Raw genomic sequence first — 17,005 nt, forward strand, 5'->3', positions numbered from 1 at the left:
GAACATGTTAGAGGGTACTTAGACCACCAGAGAAGACTTTGAGATTGAATTAGTAAAGAGGATACAGAAAAGCAAGCAAGTATAAACAAGATAATTATTAACTCCGCAGGTGGGGGTAAATGTGCAAGAAGGGAAACCCAATTGTGGTTTACAACATTACTCAGGTGTGCATACTGTTTCCATACTCATAAAAATGGAAATACTGAATACTGATCTAATTGAAATCATTATATCAGATACAGCTGTCTTAGAAAGATGGGAGCCTGTTGGGGTAAGGTCAAAAGACCAAGGAATTGAGCTAAATGCCTACTTGCCATCTTGAAAATTCATTAACTAATTCCTAAAACTGACCAAAAAAATTCATCCTATTTAGATTATATGGCCGAAACTACTAAATTTATTAACTCAAAGAGGTAAGAGTGTTAGCTTCTTGGCCAGGAGAGATTGGAGAATGAGACAAGTGGATCTCAGGACTAACATCAGTGTTTTGTAACAAACCATTTAGAACTCTGACTTTTAAACCTGTTTATCCATGTAGAACGGAGAAGGCAACAGCACCCCACTCCAGTACTCTTGCCTGGAAAATCCCATGGACAGAGGAGCCTGGTGGGCTGCAGTCTATGGGGTCGCTAGGAGTCAGACACAACTGAGTGACTTCACTTTCACTTTTCACTTTCACACATTGGAGAAGGAAATGGCAACCCACTCCAGTGTCCTTGCCTGGAGAATCCCAGGGACGGGGGAGCCTGGTGGGCTGCCATCTATGGGGTCACACAGAGTTGGACACAACTGAAGCGACTTAGCAGCAGCAGCAGCATACAGGTAGAAAGACATAGATACATAACTTTGATAAAAATGTGTAAAAGACAGAAAAACTAATCAAGATATCAGTCATTATTATCTTTAGATGATTTTCTTTTTCTTCTACTTTTTTGTATTTTTTTGATAAAAGTTTATTAGTTTTATATAAAGATATTCTTCATTATGAGTAAGAAATTGAAGCTCAGAAACGTCCAGTAAATTTCCTAATTCCATTCATCTTGTAAGTAGTGGAGCAAGGATTCCAGTGCAAGTCTTTCTGACTCAAAAATCATTTTTTATCTTTCATCAAAGCATTCCATCTTCACTGAAAACCAAGACACAAAATTGTCATGCCACAATCTTTACTCCCCACTCTGAGGCTTCACTGAACCTCTTTCTATACCAAACACTTAACAGTTAATTGCTTTCATTTGTCTACTCATTTTCTTATGTATATTTAGACTCATTTAATTCCAAAAAGATTACTGAAGAATGGGTTCCAAATATATACACACTACAGAAAAATAAAAATGAGGCAGGGGCATTTGGTTATCCAGGCCTTGTGTTCTCACAAATCCAACTGAACAAGTCATGCTCAGTTTCCTGAGGCTGTCCCTTACTCCCAAGCTAATTTTGTCTTCCCATCAGTGTCTCCCACAGTCCTGGGCCCAGGGATGCTCAGAGTCTTGGTTGATTTGACTTGCTAGCAAGGCTGTGGCTCCTAGAGGAGTGAGTTGAACTTCTTTCCTCCTTGCTGTGACTGTCTTAAAAGGGTATAAGTAGATCTTTTGGCAACTAAACATTCACCTAATTAATGGAAAACTGGTAAATTCCACCAAAACAATTATTTTTAGGCAGTGCTTCCTTTTTCCAGTCCTTTTATTCCCTTTTTGACAAAATGTGCAATATCCATTCTTAAAAATCAATGGGCAAAGTGACACCAGGAGGTATCGGGAAGGCATGATGAGGTATCCGGAAGATTGCGACTTAACCTGAGTACCTTCTGTTGCCATAGTGAGGTGCGTTTACCTTTGTTTGATGATCATGCGGCACTGACAAAGCAAACATCCTTTGGCTCCTGCTGTTAATTATCCTTCAGTTCCTGGTGCATGTAAGTCCTTGCTTAGGGCGGTTGTTGGTTGGTTATGAGGTTGGTGGGGTGGAGAATGGCGGTTCTTGACACTTCTGAATTCAAAGAATGAGTAAATCAGTTCTTGAGGTGTTTGAGATCTAAATCCAGTGTGTATAGAGAAATCTAAAGTTGTCACATTCAAATGGAGACTTTACGGCCTACTCATGAAGAAGCTTTTTAGTACTAGGTTGTTGGTAAGACATTTCTTAGGAGGTACCCATTTTATTTTTTAATTAATTTTTTTTAATTGAAGCATAGTTGATTGACAATAATGTGAGGAGGTATCTATTTTAAATAACGATACATTAGGAAGTCAATATGAAGAAACATATCTTTAAAAAATTTCTTCCTAAGCTATATATATTCTGTTAAACTTGGTGATGGTACTTCCTTCACTTAATAAGTATTGATTATATTGATTATGCATGTGCTACCCAACATGGCTCTAGGTGATATAGATACCATAGTCAACAGGATGAGCCCAGTGTCTGCCTTCAGAGAGGGTATATTCTTGGTACTATCTGTCCTGTGATATGCCAGTATCATTTTGCCTAATGTTCTGGGGGAAAAAACTTGGGTTGATACCACAGTGACTCATCCAGTAACAGAACAGTAATGATGATACCTCTATTGAGTTCAAACAAAAAAGTCTTGACAAGCACCTTTGATATGTCTTATTTCATCTAGTCCTCCTAATATCCTTAGAAGGGATACTAAACACAATCAGTTTTACAGGGAAGAAAATTTAAACTCAGAGAGGTTAGGTTAACTACCTTAAAGTTAATAGCTAGTAAACAGTGCAGTCAAAACCCAAACCCAGAGTTTCATGTTCATAACCACTCTAGTGTATTACAAAACTTTTAGGACTCATATATACTATCAAAACCTCAGAACCCACTAGAGCCACACAAAGTCAGTTTCAAGTCCAAACCCTACCCCTGGGAGATTTAACATTTTGGGGTCTCCATAACTCATCCATAAAGGAGCAATAATATAATCGCCTTACAGTGTAAGGACTAATTAGGGTAATATATATAAAGTACTGGGTCAGTACCTAGACACGTGCGTGTGCTCAGCTGTGTCTGACTCTTTGTGAGCCCATGGACTGTAGCCCGCCAGGCTCCTCTGTCCGTGGGATTTTCCAGGCAACAGTACTGGAGCGGGTGGCCATTTTCTTCTCCAGGGGATCTTCCCCACTCAGGGACTGAACCAGCATCTCCTGCATTGGCAGGCGGATTCTTAGCCACTGTGCCACCAGGAAGCCCTATGCATGGATGTACATAATACGTAATGATTATAATCATCAACTTTGACCTAAGATGTGTCACAGTGCAGGCAACAGAGGCCAACTGATTATTTATAAAACACCATTAATAATTAGCTTCAGATTCACTGAGGACGGGGGCAGAGGTGAAAAGGTTTAAGGCCATGGAAATCAGGTAAATAACACTGACTGAGGGACTCTTCACACTAGGTTTGGGTCACTCAGTACGTACATCCCTGCTGCCCTCTACTGCTTGGTTACCTGTTCAGCTCTTAGCCTTTCTGCAAGGCCCAAATGAAATGCTGCCTTTCCTTGCAGCTCTTTTATCTTCTACAGTAGGAAAAAAATTTCTCCCACCTTAGAGCTCCGTAGCTTTTAGTGGAAGAAACAGTGGTTCATAAATCAAGCCATGCAGACTGGTTCCTGGCAGGTTCTATCAGAATCCCTCAGGGAGTAGATTAAAATACAGATTCTTAAGTCTAGCCTCCAGAGTTTGATTCAGGTGAGGCCCATGAAACTCATTTTTGAACAGTGTTTAAAATGTTTTAACAGTGTTTAAAACATGTTAACAGTGTTTTCTGATATTTTGATGGGTGGACACATTTGGGAATCCCTGTGGTACCACCAAGGCTGTCAGTACCTATGAATTCCTTTACACTGCAGTCATTCATGTTTATGTTTCTTACATTTTCCTGGCAGATTATCTTTCTGATACTCCAATTCAATATAAGGATAAAAATAAGAAGAAACAGAGGAAGTCCCTTGTAACATTTTCCTCGCGTCTTAATCCTCCCTCCGATGATGTTTTGGTGCATTCTCAGGACGAAACTGATTTCCTCCCTTACAGCAGTGCTGCTTGTGTTACTTGGAACTTGAGTGAGTTTTGCTAAAAAACTAAAAATTTTAAAATTACTGGAAGAATATCATGATGCCTGCAGAGTAATCGAGATAGGACCCATCTGGGTATGAAGCTGCATACTTTAATGCTATCAGGGCCCCATTTTTATTATATGAGTCTACTTTATTCTGTGTGTTGGTTTCATTTCCTGGACCTCCTGACCTCTTTTGGTTTTGTTTTGTTTTGTTTTCCCATTTGGCCAGATCTGTTTTCCTATGCAGAAAGCTTTGTGATAGCAGAGGAAGTGTGCATTTCCAGATCCGAAAACCCTGCATGTGAAGGATGTAGATGGAATGGCTCGGGTCACAGTCCCACTCCCAGACCAGGGCTTCTGGCAAGGAGCGGGGGACAGGATGAGTGACAGATACCAGTGACGCACACGGTTGGTGGGACCACTGTTGTTAAGATAGGATCCACGAAAGAGAGATACTGCTTAAGAGAAGAAGCCAGAAAGATGGGCACTATGGTGAGATCAAGGCTTTCCCTGACTCTGGGCCGCAGATCCTTCTCTCTCAGGCACCGTTACCTATATGTAATGGGCTGCAGTGGAGAACAGCATTGGAGGACAGCTCTGGACTCCACCATTCTGCCCCATGCTTACACTGTGGCCCTGGAAAAATTCATTACTTCAGGGTACAGTTTGCTCAGCTTTAAGAAAAGGGCAATAATAGTAGTACTGTTTCATTGGATTGATGGGAAATTGAAATAATATATCTATATAACAGGCTTAGACTAATGCCTGATATGCCTTACAAAAATATTAGATATTAGCTAAATAGTAACAGATATTAATTATTTTGTTGTTAGATAATATTAGATATTAACAGATATTAATTATTCTGTTGTCCCACGAGGCTGTTGGCCCCAGGAAAGTAGGCAGCCTTGGCTTGCTTTCTCCCCAGCACAGAGCAGCTGGTTGTTTCTCCCAGCTAGCTGTTGCTGTGCAAGCCATCAGCACACAGACCAAGTACAGTGAGCAACGTCTGCACCTGAACTCCACCCAAGTGTCTATTTTGTTGTACTGGGCGGAAGGGGGAGGGATTACACACACACACTCACACACACACACACACACTCACACACACAGACACACACAGACACTTCCCCCTGCCCCCGCCCTCTCTCAACTGGAGTGAAGGAACATATGTAACCAGCTAAGCCATTACTGTTTCCATGTTGAATTGACTTTGCCTTCAGAGAATTATAGCCTGCCCCAGTGTCATGTTTAAGCAGCCAATGTGTGTGCTGAATCAATTGGGACCGGGCAATGGCTACCCACTCCAGTACTCTTGCCTGGAAAATCCCATGGACAGAGGAGCCTGGTGGGCTGCAGACCATGGGGTCACTAAGAGTCGGACACAACTGAGTGATTTCACTTTCACTTTCATGCACTGGAGAAGGAAATGGCAACCCACTCCAGTGTTCTTGCCTGGAGAATATCAGGGACGGGGGAGCCTGGTGGGCTGCTGTCTATGGGGTCGCACAGAGTCGGACACGACTGAAGCGACTTAGCAGCAGCAACATTGGTACTTAACATTGTGCAATATAAGTGGAGTGTTTACTAAATAAATTGTCAGCATAAGCAAGATATGGAGGGCTGGCTTCAAGACGATATTCTCCCAAAGCTTGTAAGTATCCACTTATTAGCAATCACATTGGCATGACAGCATGCAAGGAAATGATCAATTGTTTTAACTTTTCATGTAAGTAGTAGCAGGAGTTTTTAGAATTGTTATGATTTGGAAACTTTTTTATTCTGTATATCTTGAATATATACAGCATAATTTATTCTAAGGTTATATTTTAGAAGATGTCAAAAGCTATTAAAATACAAGTACATGCTTTTAACCAGAAAAACGCCTTTTTAAAAAAGATCTAAGTCCAGAAGCACAAAAAGGGAAAGATTAATACATTTGACTATATAAAATTGGACTCTATAAAATATAAATTTAACACATGTTTTCTACATTGTTAAAAATGTTTAAGTCAAGAGCCAAATGGACAGCCTAGAAAAATATGCTCGAGATGTACTAGAGAGAAAGTTAATATACTTAGCATTTTAAATTCACTTGCAAATAAATAAAAATAACTCATTAAAAGAAAAAATATGTGAATAGGCAGTCCTTTGAAAAAATAAATGTAAATGAAGATATGAGACTTCACTCATTAGAAAAATACAGCTGACCTTCGAACAACAATTTGTGGGCCACTAATACTTGGATTTTTTTTCAATAAATACATATCACAATAGTACACAATCTACCTTTGATTGAATCCATAGATATGGAACTCAAATATGGAGGAAACTTAGATATGGAGGGCAGAATGATAAATTACATGTAGAGTTTTGCTTAGAGCAGGGTTGGCACCCCAACTCCCCACCATGTTCTTCAAGAGTCAACTGTATAAAGGTAAATCAATAATTCAATTTTTTTTGTTAGATCAAGGACAGTTGATATCACAGTGTTGGCAGGGCAATGGACAAGCTAACACAAGCTAAGTAATGGACACATTACTGAATGAGATTTGGTATAACATCTTTGAGGAGCTATTTGCAGTATCTTTTAAATTGGAAAATCCATTCTATATTTGTCCCAGAAGATCTACTTTTATAAAGACAGCCTACAACATATGCACATAAGCTGATCAAGGATGTTTGTGAGATTATTGCAGGTAACAGCAGGTAATCAAATCATCTTTGGAAGTCCATCAGTTGGCTAAATCTTTTATGGTATATTTATGCAAGAAAATACAAAGAAGCTATTTAAAATAATTACATATAGAGCTATATGTAATGGTATGAAAGGACAGAAACAATTATGTAGAAAGTGCTTATAATCTACAATCATATAGGAATGCTATTACCTTGCTATTGCTGTCAAACGGGAATACCTGTAGTATGCAGGGAAAAAAATCTCTTGACGGATACAGAATTGGTTAACAGTAATTGCCTTCTAGGAACAGAACTAACATTTTGGAAGGGAAGAATACTTCATTTTCTCTAAATAATTGTACTTTTTATCATTTGTAATTTTTAGTTTTCAGTGGGCCAGACATTATACTTCTGACATTATACCTCATTTTCAAAACCACCTGTGAGTCAAGTTTAATGAGCTCTGTTTTACAGATGGGGACCTTGTGATTTAAAAAAAAATGTAGTAACTTATCTAAGGTCCCACTGCTGGTGTCCTTTTTCTCTCAGCAATAGAAAGGTTCACAGAAATATCTAGAAGGGTGGTTCTTGGAAATCTCACACATGTTCATGATTTGGTACTTATGAAGGCTGGCATCTTTTAAAGGAAAAAAATAAAATTTTCCAAATATTTCTACCTCAAAAGAAGAAAAAAGAATGGGTTTTCTGCTTTACTTTCTAGGATGTTTTTCTCCCAAATTCCAAATGTCAGGGTGGTATAACAAAGTCTAAAAAGTGTTTCCTTTTTAGTTTCTTTCTAGTTTTCTTTCCTTCAACACTGTTTATAGAACAGAATGTTGAGATGAAAGGAGGTAGAAGGAAGGAAATAAAGAGCATCAGCCCTGGAGCCACCATCAGTAGACTTCTGTTTAGGAAAAGACTTGGGAAAGCCTGACTTGTGATTCTAGAAGGAGACACAAAGCAGTCTCACCTTGCTTCCCCCCATTCTACCTCTGGGTTAACTGTAAGACAACTATAAAAACATAGATAAGAGTGTGGGTCCAGGAGCAGAAAGGTGTATTTGAATTTACATGATGGTGAGTTGCTTCTGTCCACTCCTCCTCTCAAGTATTGAGTGTGACTTTGTGGCAACAGTCAACCGCTGTCCCCTCAGTTAGTCCTACTGGACATGTAACTGATAAATTTGACCTGCCAATGAGCTGAGTATGATTTTAGTGCCTAAACTTTTGTTTCTCACTCAATGGTCCTTAAATGCAATTCATGAGCTTCCTTGGGTGCTCACACAAGGGAAAAAAATATTGGGTTGGACTTTTCAACGGTCTCTCTTGATTTTCAAATGGGGTACCTTCATAGAGAATTTACATATGTAGCTTTGACTGAAGAAGTTTTGCTTACTTTCTGGCTTGTGAAACTATTCCCAAGATAAGTGATTCACTGTACTAGTAATGCTGTGCTGTGCTTAGTTACGCAGTCATGTCCAACTCTTTGAGGCCCAGGGACTGTAGCTGGCCAGGCTCCTCTGTCCACGGGAATTCCCCAGGCAAGAATACTGGAGTGGGTTTCCATGCCCTCCTCCAGGGGATCTTCCCAACCCAGGGATCAAACCCAGGTCTCCTGCATTGCAGGGAGATTCTTTACCATCTGAGCTGCCAGGGAAGCCCATACTAGTTATAATTATTATTTAATCTCTAGGCTGAGCATGCATATCTATAAAAACCATAAGGTTATTTCAAGGATACAATGAGACATACAAAGGAAATGTATGTAACAGGTTCCTGATGCATACAGACTTTGTGTCTGGATGATTAATGGAGAATGTACACCTATTCAAAAGAAAAACTCTAAAGGAAGTCCTTTTGAAATACTTAGTTTTTAAAATACTACGCGTGGTATCATAACATTAGGATCCATTCAGCTTTGTCTGTTAACCTGATATACCCCCAGGCAGCCTTAAGGATGCTCTAGCGACATGATGGTCACTAAGACTGGGGTAGAAGACCAACGTGAAAGGAAGACTCGAGCAGAGAAGAAGGTATAGGAGGTTGAGCTGCTGTTGCCTATTGGCTTCTCATTAGGCCACATTTCCTGGCCTAGCCTCAGCGTAATGAGAACCAGGTTTTGTCTCTCCTTATACTCAACCACTGCCTTCAAACCCTACAAAGGCCCATCGTCTAATAGGGCTTCCAGAAGGCCTTTTTATTTTCCTGGCACCAGAGCGCCTCCGTGAACCAGAAAGAAAGTTTTAAAACACACTACAAGGCTAAGAAACAAAAAGAAGACACAACAAAGGTTAGCTTTGCTTTAGAGATTGAAGAAAGCACTGCTTCAAGACCACCACACCACAGACTACAAAGCCCAGATGTGTAGAAATAACACGGACAGCTGCCATTTACCTCCATGTTGCCTGATAATATCCATGTAGTAGTACTCTTGCCTGGAAAATCCCATGGATGGAGGAGCCTGGTAGGCTGCAGTCCATGGGGTCGCAAAGAGTCGAACACGATAGAGTGACTTCCCTTTCACTTTTCACTTTCATGCTTTGGAGAAGGAAATGACAACCCACTCCAGTGTTCTTGCCTGGAGAATCCCAGGGACGGGGGAGCCTGGTGGGCTGCTGTCTATGGGGTCACACAGAGTCGGACACGACTGAAGTGACTTAGCAGCAGCAGCAACAGTAGTACTAGTAAAAGTAATTAGTTCCAGTTCATATTCTAAGTACTTTACATACGTACTCATTTCCTCTTACTACAAACCCTATGATGTATATATTATTTTCATCCCTATTTTACCGATGAAGAAACAGAGCATAGAAATAGATTACCAGGATTGCACAACTATTAATTGTAGGAGCTGGAATTTGAACATGGATATTCTGTCTCCAGAGACTGTTTTTAATCTCAAGGGTTGGCAGACTTTTTGTAAAGTAAATATTATTTTTAAAATCCTTTAAAAATGTAGAACCTATCGTAGCTCACAGGAGGTACAAAACAAGTTGCAGGCCCATTGTGGCTTGTGGGCCATTTGTAATCTGTTAGGTAATACTATACAGGTTGACCAAACTTTTAAGCACAGTGGCTATACTGTATCATACTCCTTTAAGGCAAACCCTACATGCCTATAATAGGATTTCTGTTGACAATATAATCCACAGTTCTGATGTCATCTCTCTCGTTTTTTTCCTGAATCTATGAGGCTTGGTTGCCTTTTCCATCTGCCTTCCTTCAAATTAGTAATGCTGTTGGATATTTAAGAAGGGACTATATGGATAGTATAAGAGCTTATTTTCCATTCACTTTCAACCAGTTATTGGCTTTCTCTCACTTATTGGGTGTATTATTATTCAGGGAAGTGACTTTGGGCACTATGGCATTAGACTGGAGTCAGTTCTTTCTTTGATTAACTAGAAATAAAGGCATAAATAAGATGCAGTTTCTCTAAAATTTTAAGATTGTCACTTTTCTGGGACTTAACCTGACATTAATTGACAGTTCTGCTAGTAGAAATTTATCAGCAACCTGGCATCTAATCCTTTATTATTTTCATTAAAGCTTAAAATGGCTTATAAAAAGACACGGTTCATGAAATGGGTTAATATCACAATGGAAGCTCATGCTTCTAGGTCTCTGCTATATAGTGATACTTGGAGATGCAAGACATAGTCATAGCATTTTAAGCTAGGCTGCACATGAAGGAACCACTGTGAGTTACTAGATTTGCTAGAGGTGAAATCTTGGGCTTGCAAATAAATCTTGATTTTTTTTTTCAACACTTATGTAGTTCATGAAGTCTAACTCAGCTTCATGTAATGAATATGATGAAATCATTGCATTGGTTATTTCAATTTGAAATTTAAGAGGAAACTTATAAAAGAGTTTTTCAATTTATGTTGACAAGTCATATTAAAATATAGACAAAAAATTACCTCTTGATACAGTACATATCTATCTACACACATTATGTAAAACCAAAGCAAAAGTTTCAAAGTCAATACTACTGTAACTACATTTAAGACATTTTTGTTATTTTCTTATCTATTCTATCCCATTTGATTTTTCAATGCTTTTTACTACCACTAAATTGATTTATTACCACTAACTTATTAATGACTCTTGACTCAGTTTGAAAAATACTTCCTTAGAAGATCCATGTTCTCAAATGGCTCTTGTCTATAAGAAGCAATTGTTTGGGGGTTCTTCTCTATCTTTACAGCTTACTTTGATTTATGGCCAAATAAATACATGTGTAAACCACTGTACCAGGCTCTATGGGAAGTACAAAGAGATGCCTTCAACTATTTCAAGTCAGGGATTTTCTGAGTTGCCAGGAAAACACAGATGAAACAAAGATTACTAAACAACATATCATCTCTGCCCTCAGAGTTTCTGATGTAGCAAATAAACTCAGAACCAAGGAGTTTGAGAAGATAACATAGTCAAGTGAATGACTTAAGTAAATAGTTTTATTAGCATTTTCCATATAAAAAGGTATTTTCTTGTCTAGAAAGGTCTTTTTTTTTTTTTACAGATAAGAAAATAAGGACTCAGAATCTGTCATTCAGGCTTAAAGACTGAAGTATAAGACGAGACATCATAAAATTCCTAGAAGAGAACATAGGGAAAACATCCTCTGACATAAACTGTAGTAATGTTTTAAGACAGTCTCCCAAGGCAGCAGAAATAAAAGCAAAAATAAGCAAATGGGACTTAATCAAACTTACAAAGTTTTGCACAGCAAAGGAAACCATAAAGAAAACAAAAAGACAGCCTACAGACTAGAAGAAAATACTTGTAAACAATGTGACCGACAAGGGCTTAATTTCCAAAATACACTTCCAAAAACAGCTTGTACAACTCAACAAAAAAACCAAACCCAATCAAAAAATGGACAGAAGACATTAATAGACATTTCTCCAACAAAGACACACAAATGTCCTATAGGCACATGTCAAGGTGCTCACCATCACTAATTATTCAGTTCAGTTCAGTCGCTCAATCGTGTCCAACTCTTTGTGACCCCATGAATCGCAGCACGCCAGGCCTCCCTCCGTCCATCACCAACTCCTGGAGTTCACCCAAACTCATGTGCATCGAGTCGGTGATGCCATCCAGCCATCTCATCCTCTGTCATCCCCTTCTCCTCCTGCCCCCAATCCCTCCCAGCATCAGAGTCTTTACCAATGAGTCAACTCTTCGCATGAGGTGGCCAAAGTATTGGAGTTTCAGCTTTAGCATCAGTCCTTCCAGTGAACACCCAGGACTGATCTCCTTTAGAATGGACTGGTTATTAGACAAATGCAAAGCAAAACTACAAGGAGAGACTGAAAACCAGCCGGAATGGCCATTATTAAAAAGTTTACTTACGTGAAGAGCTAATTCACTGGAAAAGGCCCTAATGCTGGGAAAGACTGAAGGCAAGAGGAGAAGAGGGTGATGGACTATAAGATGTTTGGGTGGCATCATGACTCAATGGACATGAATTTGAGCAAACTCAGGGAAATAGTGAAAAACAGGGAAGCCTGGCATGCTGTGGTTCACGGAGTAGCAGAGAACTGGACACAACTTGGTGACTGAACAACTACACACAACAAATGCTAGCAGGGGTGTGGCGAAAAAAGGAACTCTGTTACACTACTGGTGGCGATGTAAATTGGCGCAGCCACTATGGAAAACAGTATAAACGTCCCTCAAAATACAGATTTGCCATATGATCCAGCAATCCCATGCCTGGGCATATATCCAGACAAAACTATAGTTCTAAAAGATATAGGCAACCTCATGTTCATAGCAGCACTATTTACAGTAGTCAAGACATGGAAGCAATCTAAATGTCCACTGACAGAGGACTGGATAAAGAAGATGTGGTATAATTATATGATGGAATATTACTCAGGTTTAAAAAAGAAAGAAATAATACCATCTGCAGAAACATGGATGGACTATATATCAAGCTAAGTGAAGTAAGTCAGACAAAGACGATCAAATGATACCACTTTTATGTAGAATCTTTAAAAAGTGATATAAATGAACATATTGATGAAAGAGAAACAGACTCAGACAAAGAGAACAGACTTGTGGTTGCCAAGTGGGAAGAGTAGGAATGGGAGGGATGGATTGGGAGTTTGGGATTAGCAGATGCAATCTATTTTATATAAAATGGATAAACAAGGTCCTACTGCAGTATAGGATGCTATATTCAGTATTATGTGATAAACAGCTGAATCATACTGCTGTATAGGAGAAATTAACATGACACTTTAAATCAACTATAATTCAATAAAATATTAAAAAAAAGTTTGTCATTTATCAGAGTAATACCATTCTTTTCAGGTTAAATCCAGAATTATTTGTGATAGACATGCTGTCTCTCATGATTAAATGGCTTTTTTTTTTTTTGGCTTAAAGTGAATTGTGTGTTAAGTAATGATTATGAAGTCACATTATAAAAATATTTCAACCTTGAGAAAGCTTGGAAGATGAGTGGTTCTGTTACTCATCTTTCTTTCCTTCGAAAGGAGTTAATCCAATTAATTTTGAAATCAATAAATCATGTCTTTTAAAGAGAAGAATAGAAGCTTTCAGTATTTTGCAATTTTTTCTGATTAAATTCTTAAAAGCCCTCATCTGGAATTTAACTTATCTAAATCCTTATTTCAAAAAGCAGGAAAGACAGTGGACATTTTCTCAATTCAAGATAATCAAGGCACATAACCAAAGCTTGTCACCTTTCTGGAAGAATCTATGCTTTGTTCTCTTCACCAAATGTTTCTTGAGCACTGAACCAAGAGACCATGCTATCATAAACTAAATATTTATTGCTTCTGACTCCTGGAAGGAAAAAAATTTTTTTAATTGACATATAGTTGATTTAAAATGTATTAGTTTCAAGTATATAACATAGTGATTTAATATTTTTATAGAGTATACTCCATTTAAAGTTAAAGAGTAGAAATGGGATTTCTGGGAGTGGGGGCCCACGTCATGTGGCATGTAGGATCTTAGTTCTATAATCAAGGGTCAAACCCGAGTCCCCTGCAGTGAAAGCGATGAATCCTAAGCGCTGGACTGCCAGGAATTCCCTCAGGGTGGAATATTTAAATGGCAAATGTAAAAGATCATCTCAACTTCAAATGAATTTTATAAAATAGACTTTAATGCTCATATTTATCCTCCTCTGTTAGATATTTATGCCTTGGGGATCAACTCATTCTATAAATTTACATGTATAATAGTTTCCTACTTGGGAAAATTGAAATCATTTTGATACATGAAAGAGTGGTTGTAATGAGAAAACAGACAAGGAGAAGATTTTTAAAGTGCAACCCTTAGGGGCAGTGTATGCACAGAGGACCAGCTCTCTGGCCACCTATGTAAAACCCCTGTTATACACACTTAGATCCCCATGGCTTCTGTCCTTCTTAACTTTCAGTGAAAGTTTTAATTGTCCATTCATTTAGTGACTGTTTAATCCACCAGAGTCTCTCTATGGAGCCCTCACTGGACCACAGTCTGAAAAGCAGAGACTCAATTTCTACTCTATTACTTCTATAGCCCCTAGTACTAAGCACTGTGATTAAGTGTTCAAGAAATGTCTACAGATGAATGAACGGTCATGTTAAAGTAGTCTAGAATGTTGTTTACATAAGGTACTTAAGTTTAGTTCAATCTTTTTATATATTACTCATTAGTTGCTAAAGAGCAACTGAATTACTCATGATGTTCTTTTTGTTTTGCAGTCAACTTCGACCACTTTGAAATTTTGCGAGCCATTGGAAAAGGCAGTTTCGGGAAGGTAAGAACCAAAATGATTAACCACTAGCAGAGAGTATGTAGCTCAGAGAGCCCAAGAATGTTCAGATGAATTACTGGGACCACAATAAATATGAGATGTTTTTATAAAAGTATTACCACACTTTGAACAAAGTATGTGACAGGCAGCTACGTAACAAATATGTATGCTTTCAGAATTACCTCAAAGTCAAATCAGCTTAGTCATTGGAGTTTCACACTTTCTCTAACAGGAAGAGTAAGGTTTCATAATCATTTTCAAATTGTACCAGTACCTTCAGTAACAGTTATCTTGTCAGTGTAAGAATTAAATCTTTCCATGAAGGACAGAAGCTGATTTCTGTTTTCCCCAATTGTACCATATTTTTTTCTTTTTTGAAGACCTACTGTAAAAAAATATATATATATATATAAAACCCTACATAAAACATACACATTCAGTCTAATTTTTTATAAGAATCTTCCAGATTCAAATCCTGATTAGTTTCTTTGTGGAGACAAACTTAACAGAATATCTCATAATTTCATATTGAACTTGCATTTTAGAATCACCTGCTGTCGACTTTATCTGGCGTTATATGAACCTCTTCAAGAATTTTATAACTATGGACATCATAGTGTTTTCCCCAGTGCTTCAAGTCCTTTTTGGTTATATCACTTGTGGTTGCTAAAAGAAGTTCTTTGCACAATATTGTTCATCTTAACATTGAGCCATGTCCATTTCATTCACTAAAATCTGAATAAAAATGTCATTTGTTATTTCAAGATTCCTGACATGGAGGAAGTTATTTTCCACCAATATGTTGTCTTAAAAACCCCCAAAAGCAAAAACAAGCAAACTTGTCTGAGAAAGGAGAGATTTAGAAATTGACTTGGTAGCAACTTTAGCATCAGAGAATTTGCACATGTCAGGGCCTCCAGGCAGTGCTAACCAGTCTTGCTCTGTCTCATGCCCACAATCCATCACCTCCCTAATCACGTCCTCGCTCCGGCTGGCACCGTTAGGTCTGCATCGTACAGAAGAACGATACCAAGAAGATGTACGCGATGAAGTACATGAACAAACAGAAGTGCGTGGAGCGCAACGAAGTGAGGAATGTCTTCAAGGAGCTCCAGATCATGCAGGGACTGGAGCACCCTTTCCTGGTCAATTTGTGGTGAGTGGTTTTACTGGACATTTAATGGGACAGTCCTGCCTTCACCCCCAACCCTGTTACGTAAACACATCCTGATTTCTACGTGTGCATTTGCAAAACCCTCATTAGGATCTTCGTGGGACTTTCATTCACCTTGGTTTGTCTTTCTAAAGAAACAAAATTGTTATACTGTTCAGTTCAGTTGCTGTATATCCCCTTGTCCTTGAGGTCAGTATCCTTTTGAAGCAGGGGTCCCCAACCCCTGGTTATGAACAGGGCCACACAGCAGGAGGTGAGTGAGCTCCACCTGTATTTATAGCCACTCCCCACTGTGCACATTACTGGGAGCTCCTCCTCCTGACAGATCAGCAGCGGCATTAGATCCTCATAGGAGCATGGACCAAACTATGCTTGAATCCTCCCCAAACCATTTCCCCCCACCCCCATCTGTAGAAAAATTGTCTTCTACTAAACCAGTTCCTGGGCTTCCTTGCTAGCACAGTGGTAAAGAATCTGCGTGCAGTGCAGGTAACCCGGTTGGATCCCTGGGTCAGGAAGATCCCCTGAAGGAGGGCATGGCAGCCCACTCCAGTATTCTTGCCTGGAGAATCCCATGAACAGAGGAGCCTGGCAGGCTACAGTCCATAGGGTCACACAGAGTCAGAAGTGACTAAGCAACCCCAAACTGGTCCCCTGGTGCCAAACAGATTGGGGACTGCTGTTGAAAGCACTGTCATTTAATAGGCTGCCAAGGAATGCGTTCAAATGTTTTCTCACTCATTACATCTTTTTCCCCATAATTGTGGGGCAGGGACTTGAATGCAAAGTATGGCATTGCTGGCGGACATGAAGTTGATTGTTAGGACTTGTACAAAGCTCCTTCTCCTTAAAGCGATGGGCAAGCAACCTGATTTCCTTGCAGCATAGTTCTTAAGCAGCCATATACACACTCATGAATTGGAAAAAGATGGGTGCTGCCTTTCTCCTCAAACCAGCTTTAACACAACTGGAGCTAATTTATGTCAGTAGCTAGACATTAAATGACTGATCTGCTCTCAAAGCCATTATCATAATCCAAGGCTTAGAAAATGGCAGAGAGGCTTGCATTATCTATTACTTTGAGGTCTTTATGTGGCTGGCTCATTTTCCTCTATATTTTAATGCATCCATTATATTAAGAGCCAGTTCTTCAGTATGACTGTTATTTAAATATGCATACCAAGCAGTTCTTACTTACTAATGAAGGGGAAAAAAAAAAACACTTTTTTCTCCTTTTTAGTTAGAGAATACTAATGGAAAAATCATCAAAATGTCACTGTGTGTTTAGGGAGATTCTG

General features: G+C 38.9%; 1 protein-coding gene across 2 annotated transcripts in view; it reads left to right on the plus strand.

The window, feature by feature from the left end:
- The window catches only part of STK32A (serine/threonine kinase 32A), a 136,439-nt gene that overhangs the window by 25,142 nt on the left and 94,292 nt on the right, over positions 1-17,005 (plus strand). For both annotated transcript variants that reach the window (XM_012178706.4, XM_004008932.5), the window contains exons 3-4: positions 14,481-14,536; positions 15,538-15,689. In XM_012178706.4, coding sequence (XP_012034096.1) covers positions 14,481-14,536; positions 15,538-15,689 — 208 coding nt within the window. The remainder of the gene's footprint in view (positions 1-14,480; positions 14,537-15,537; positions 15,690-17,005) is intronic.

This window comes from Ovis aries, chromosome 5, assembly GCF_016772045.2.
Source record: "Ovis aries strain OAR_USU_Benz2616 breed Rambouillet chromosome 5, ARS-UI_Ramb_v3.0, whole genome shotgun sequence".
Lineage (NCBI taxonomy): Eukaryota > Metazoa > Chordata > Mammalia > Artiodactyla > Bovidae > Ovis > Ovis aries.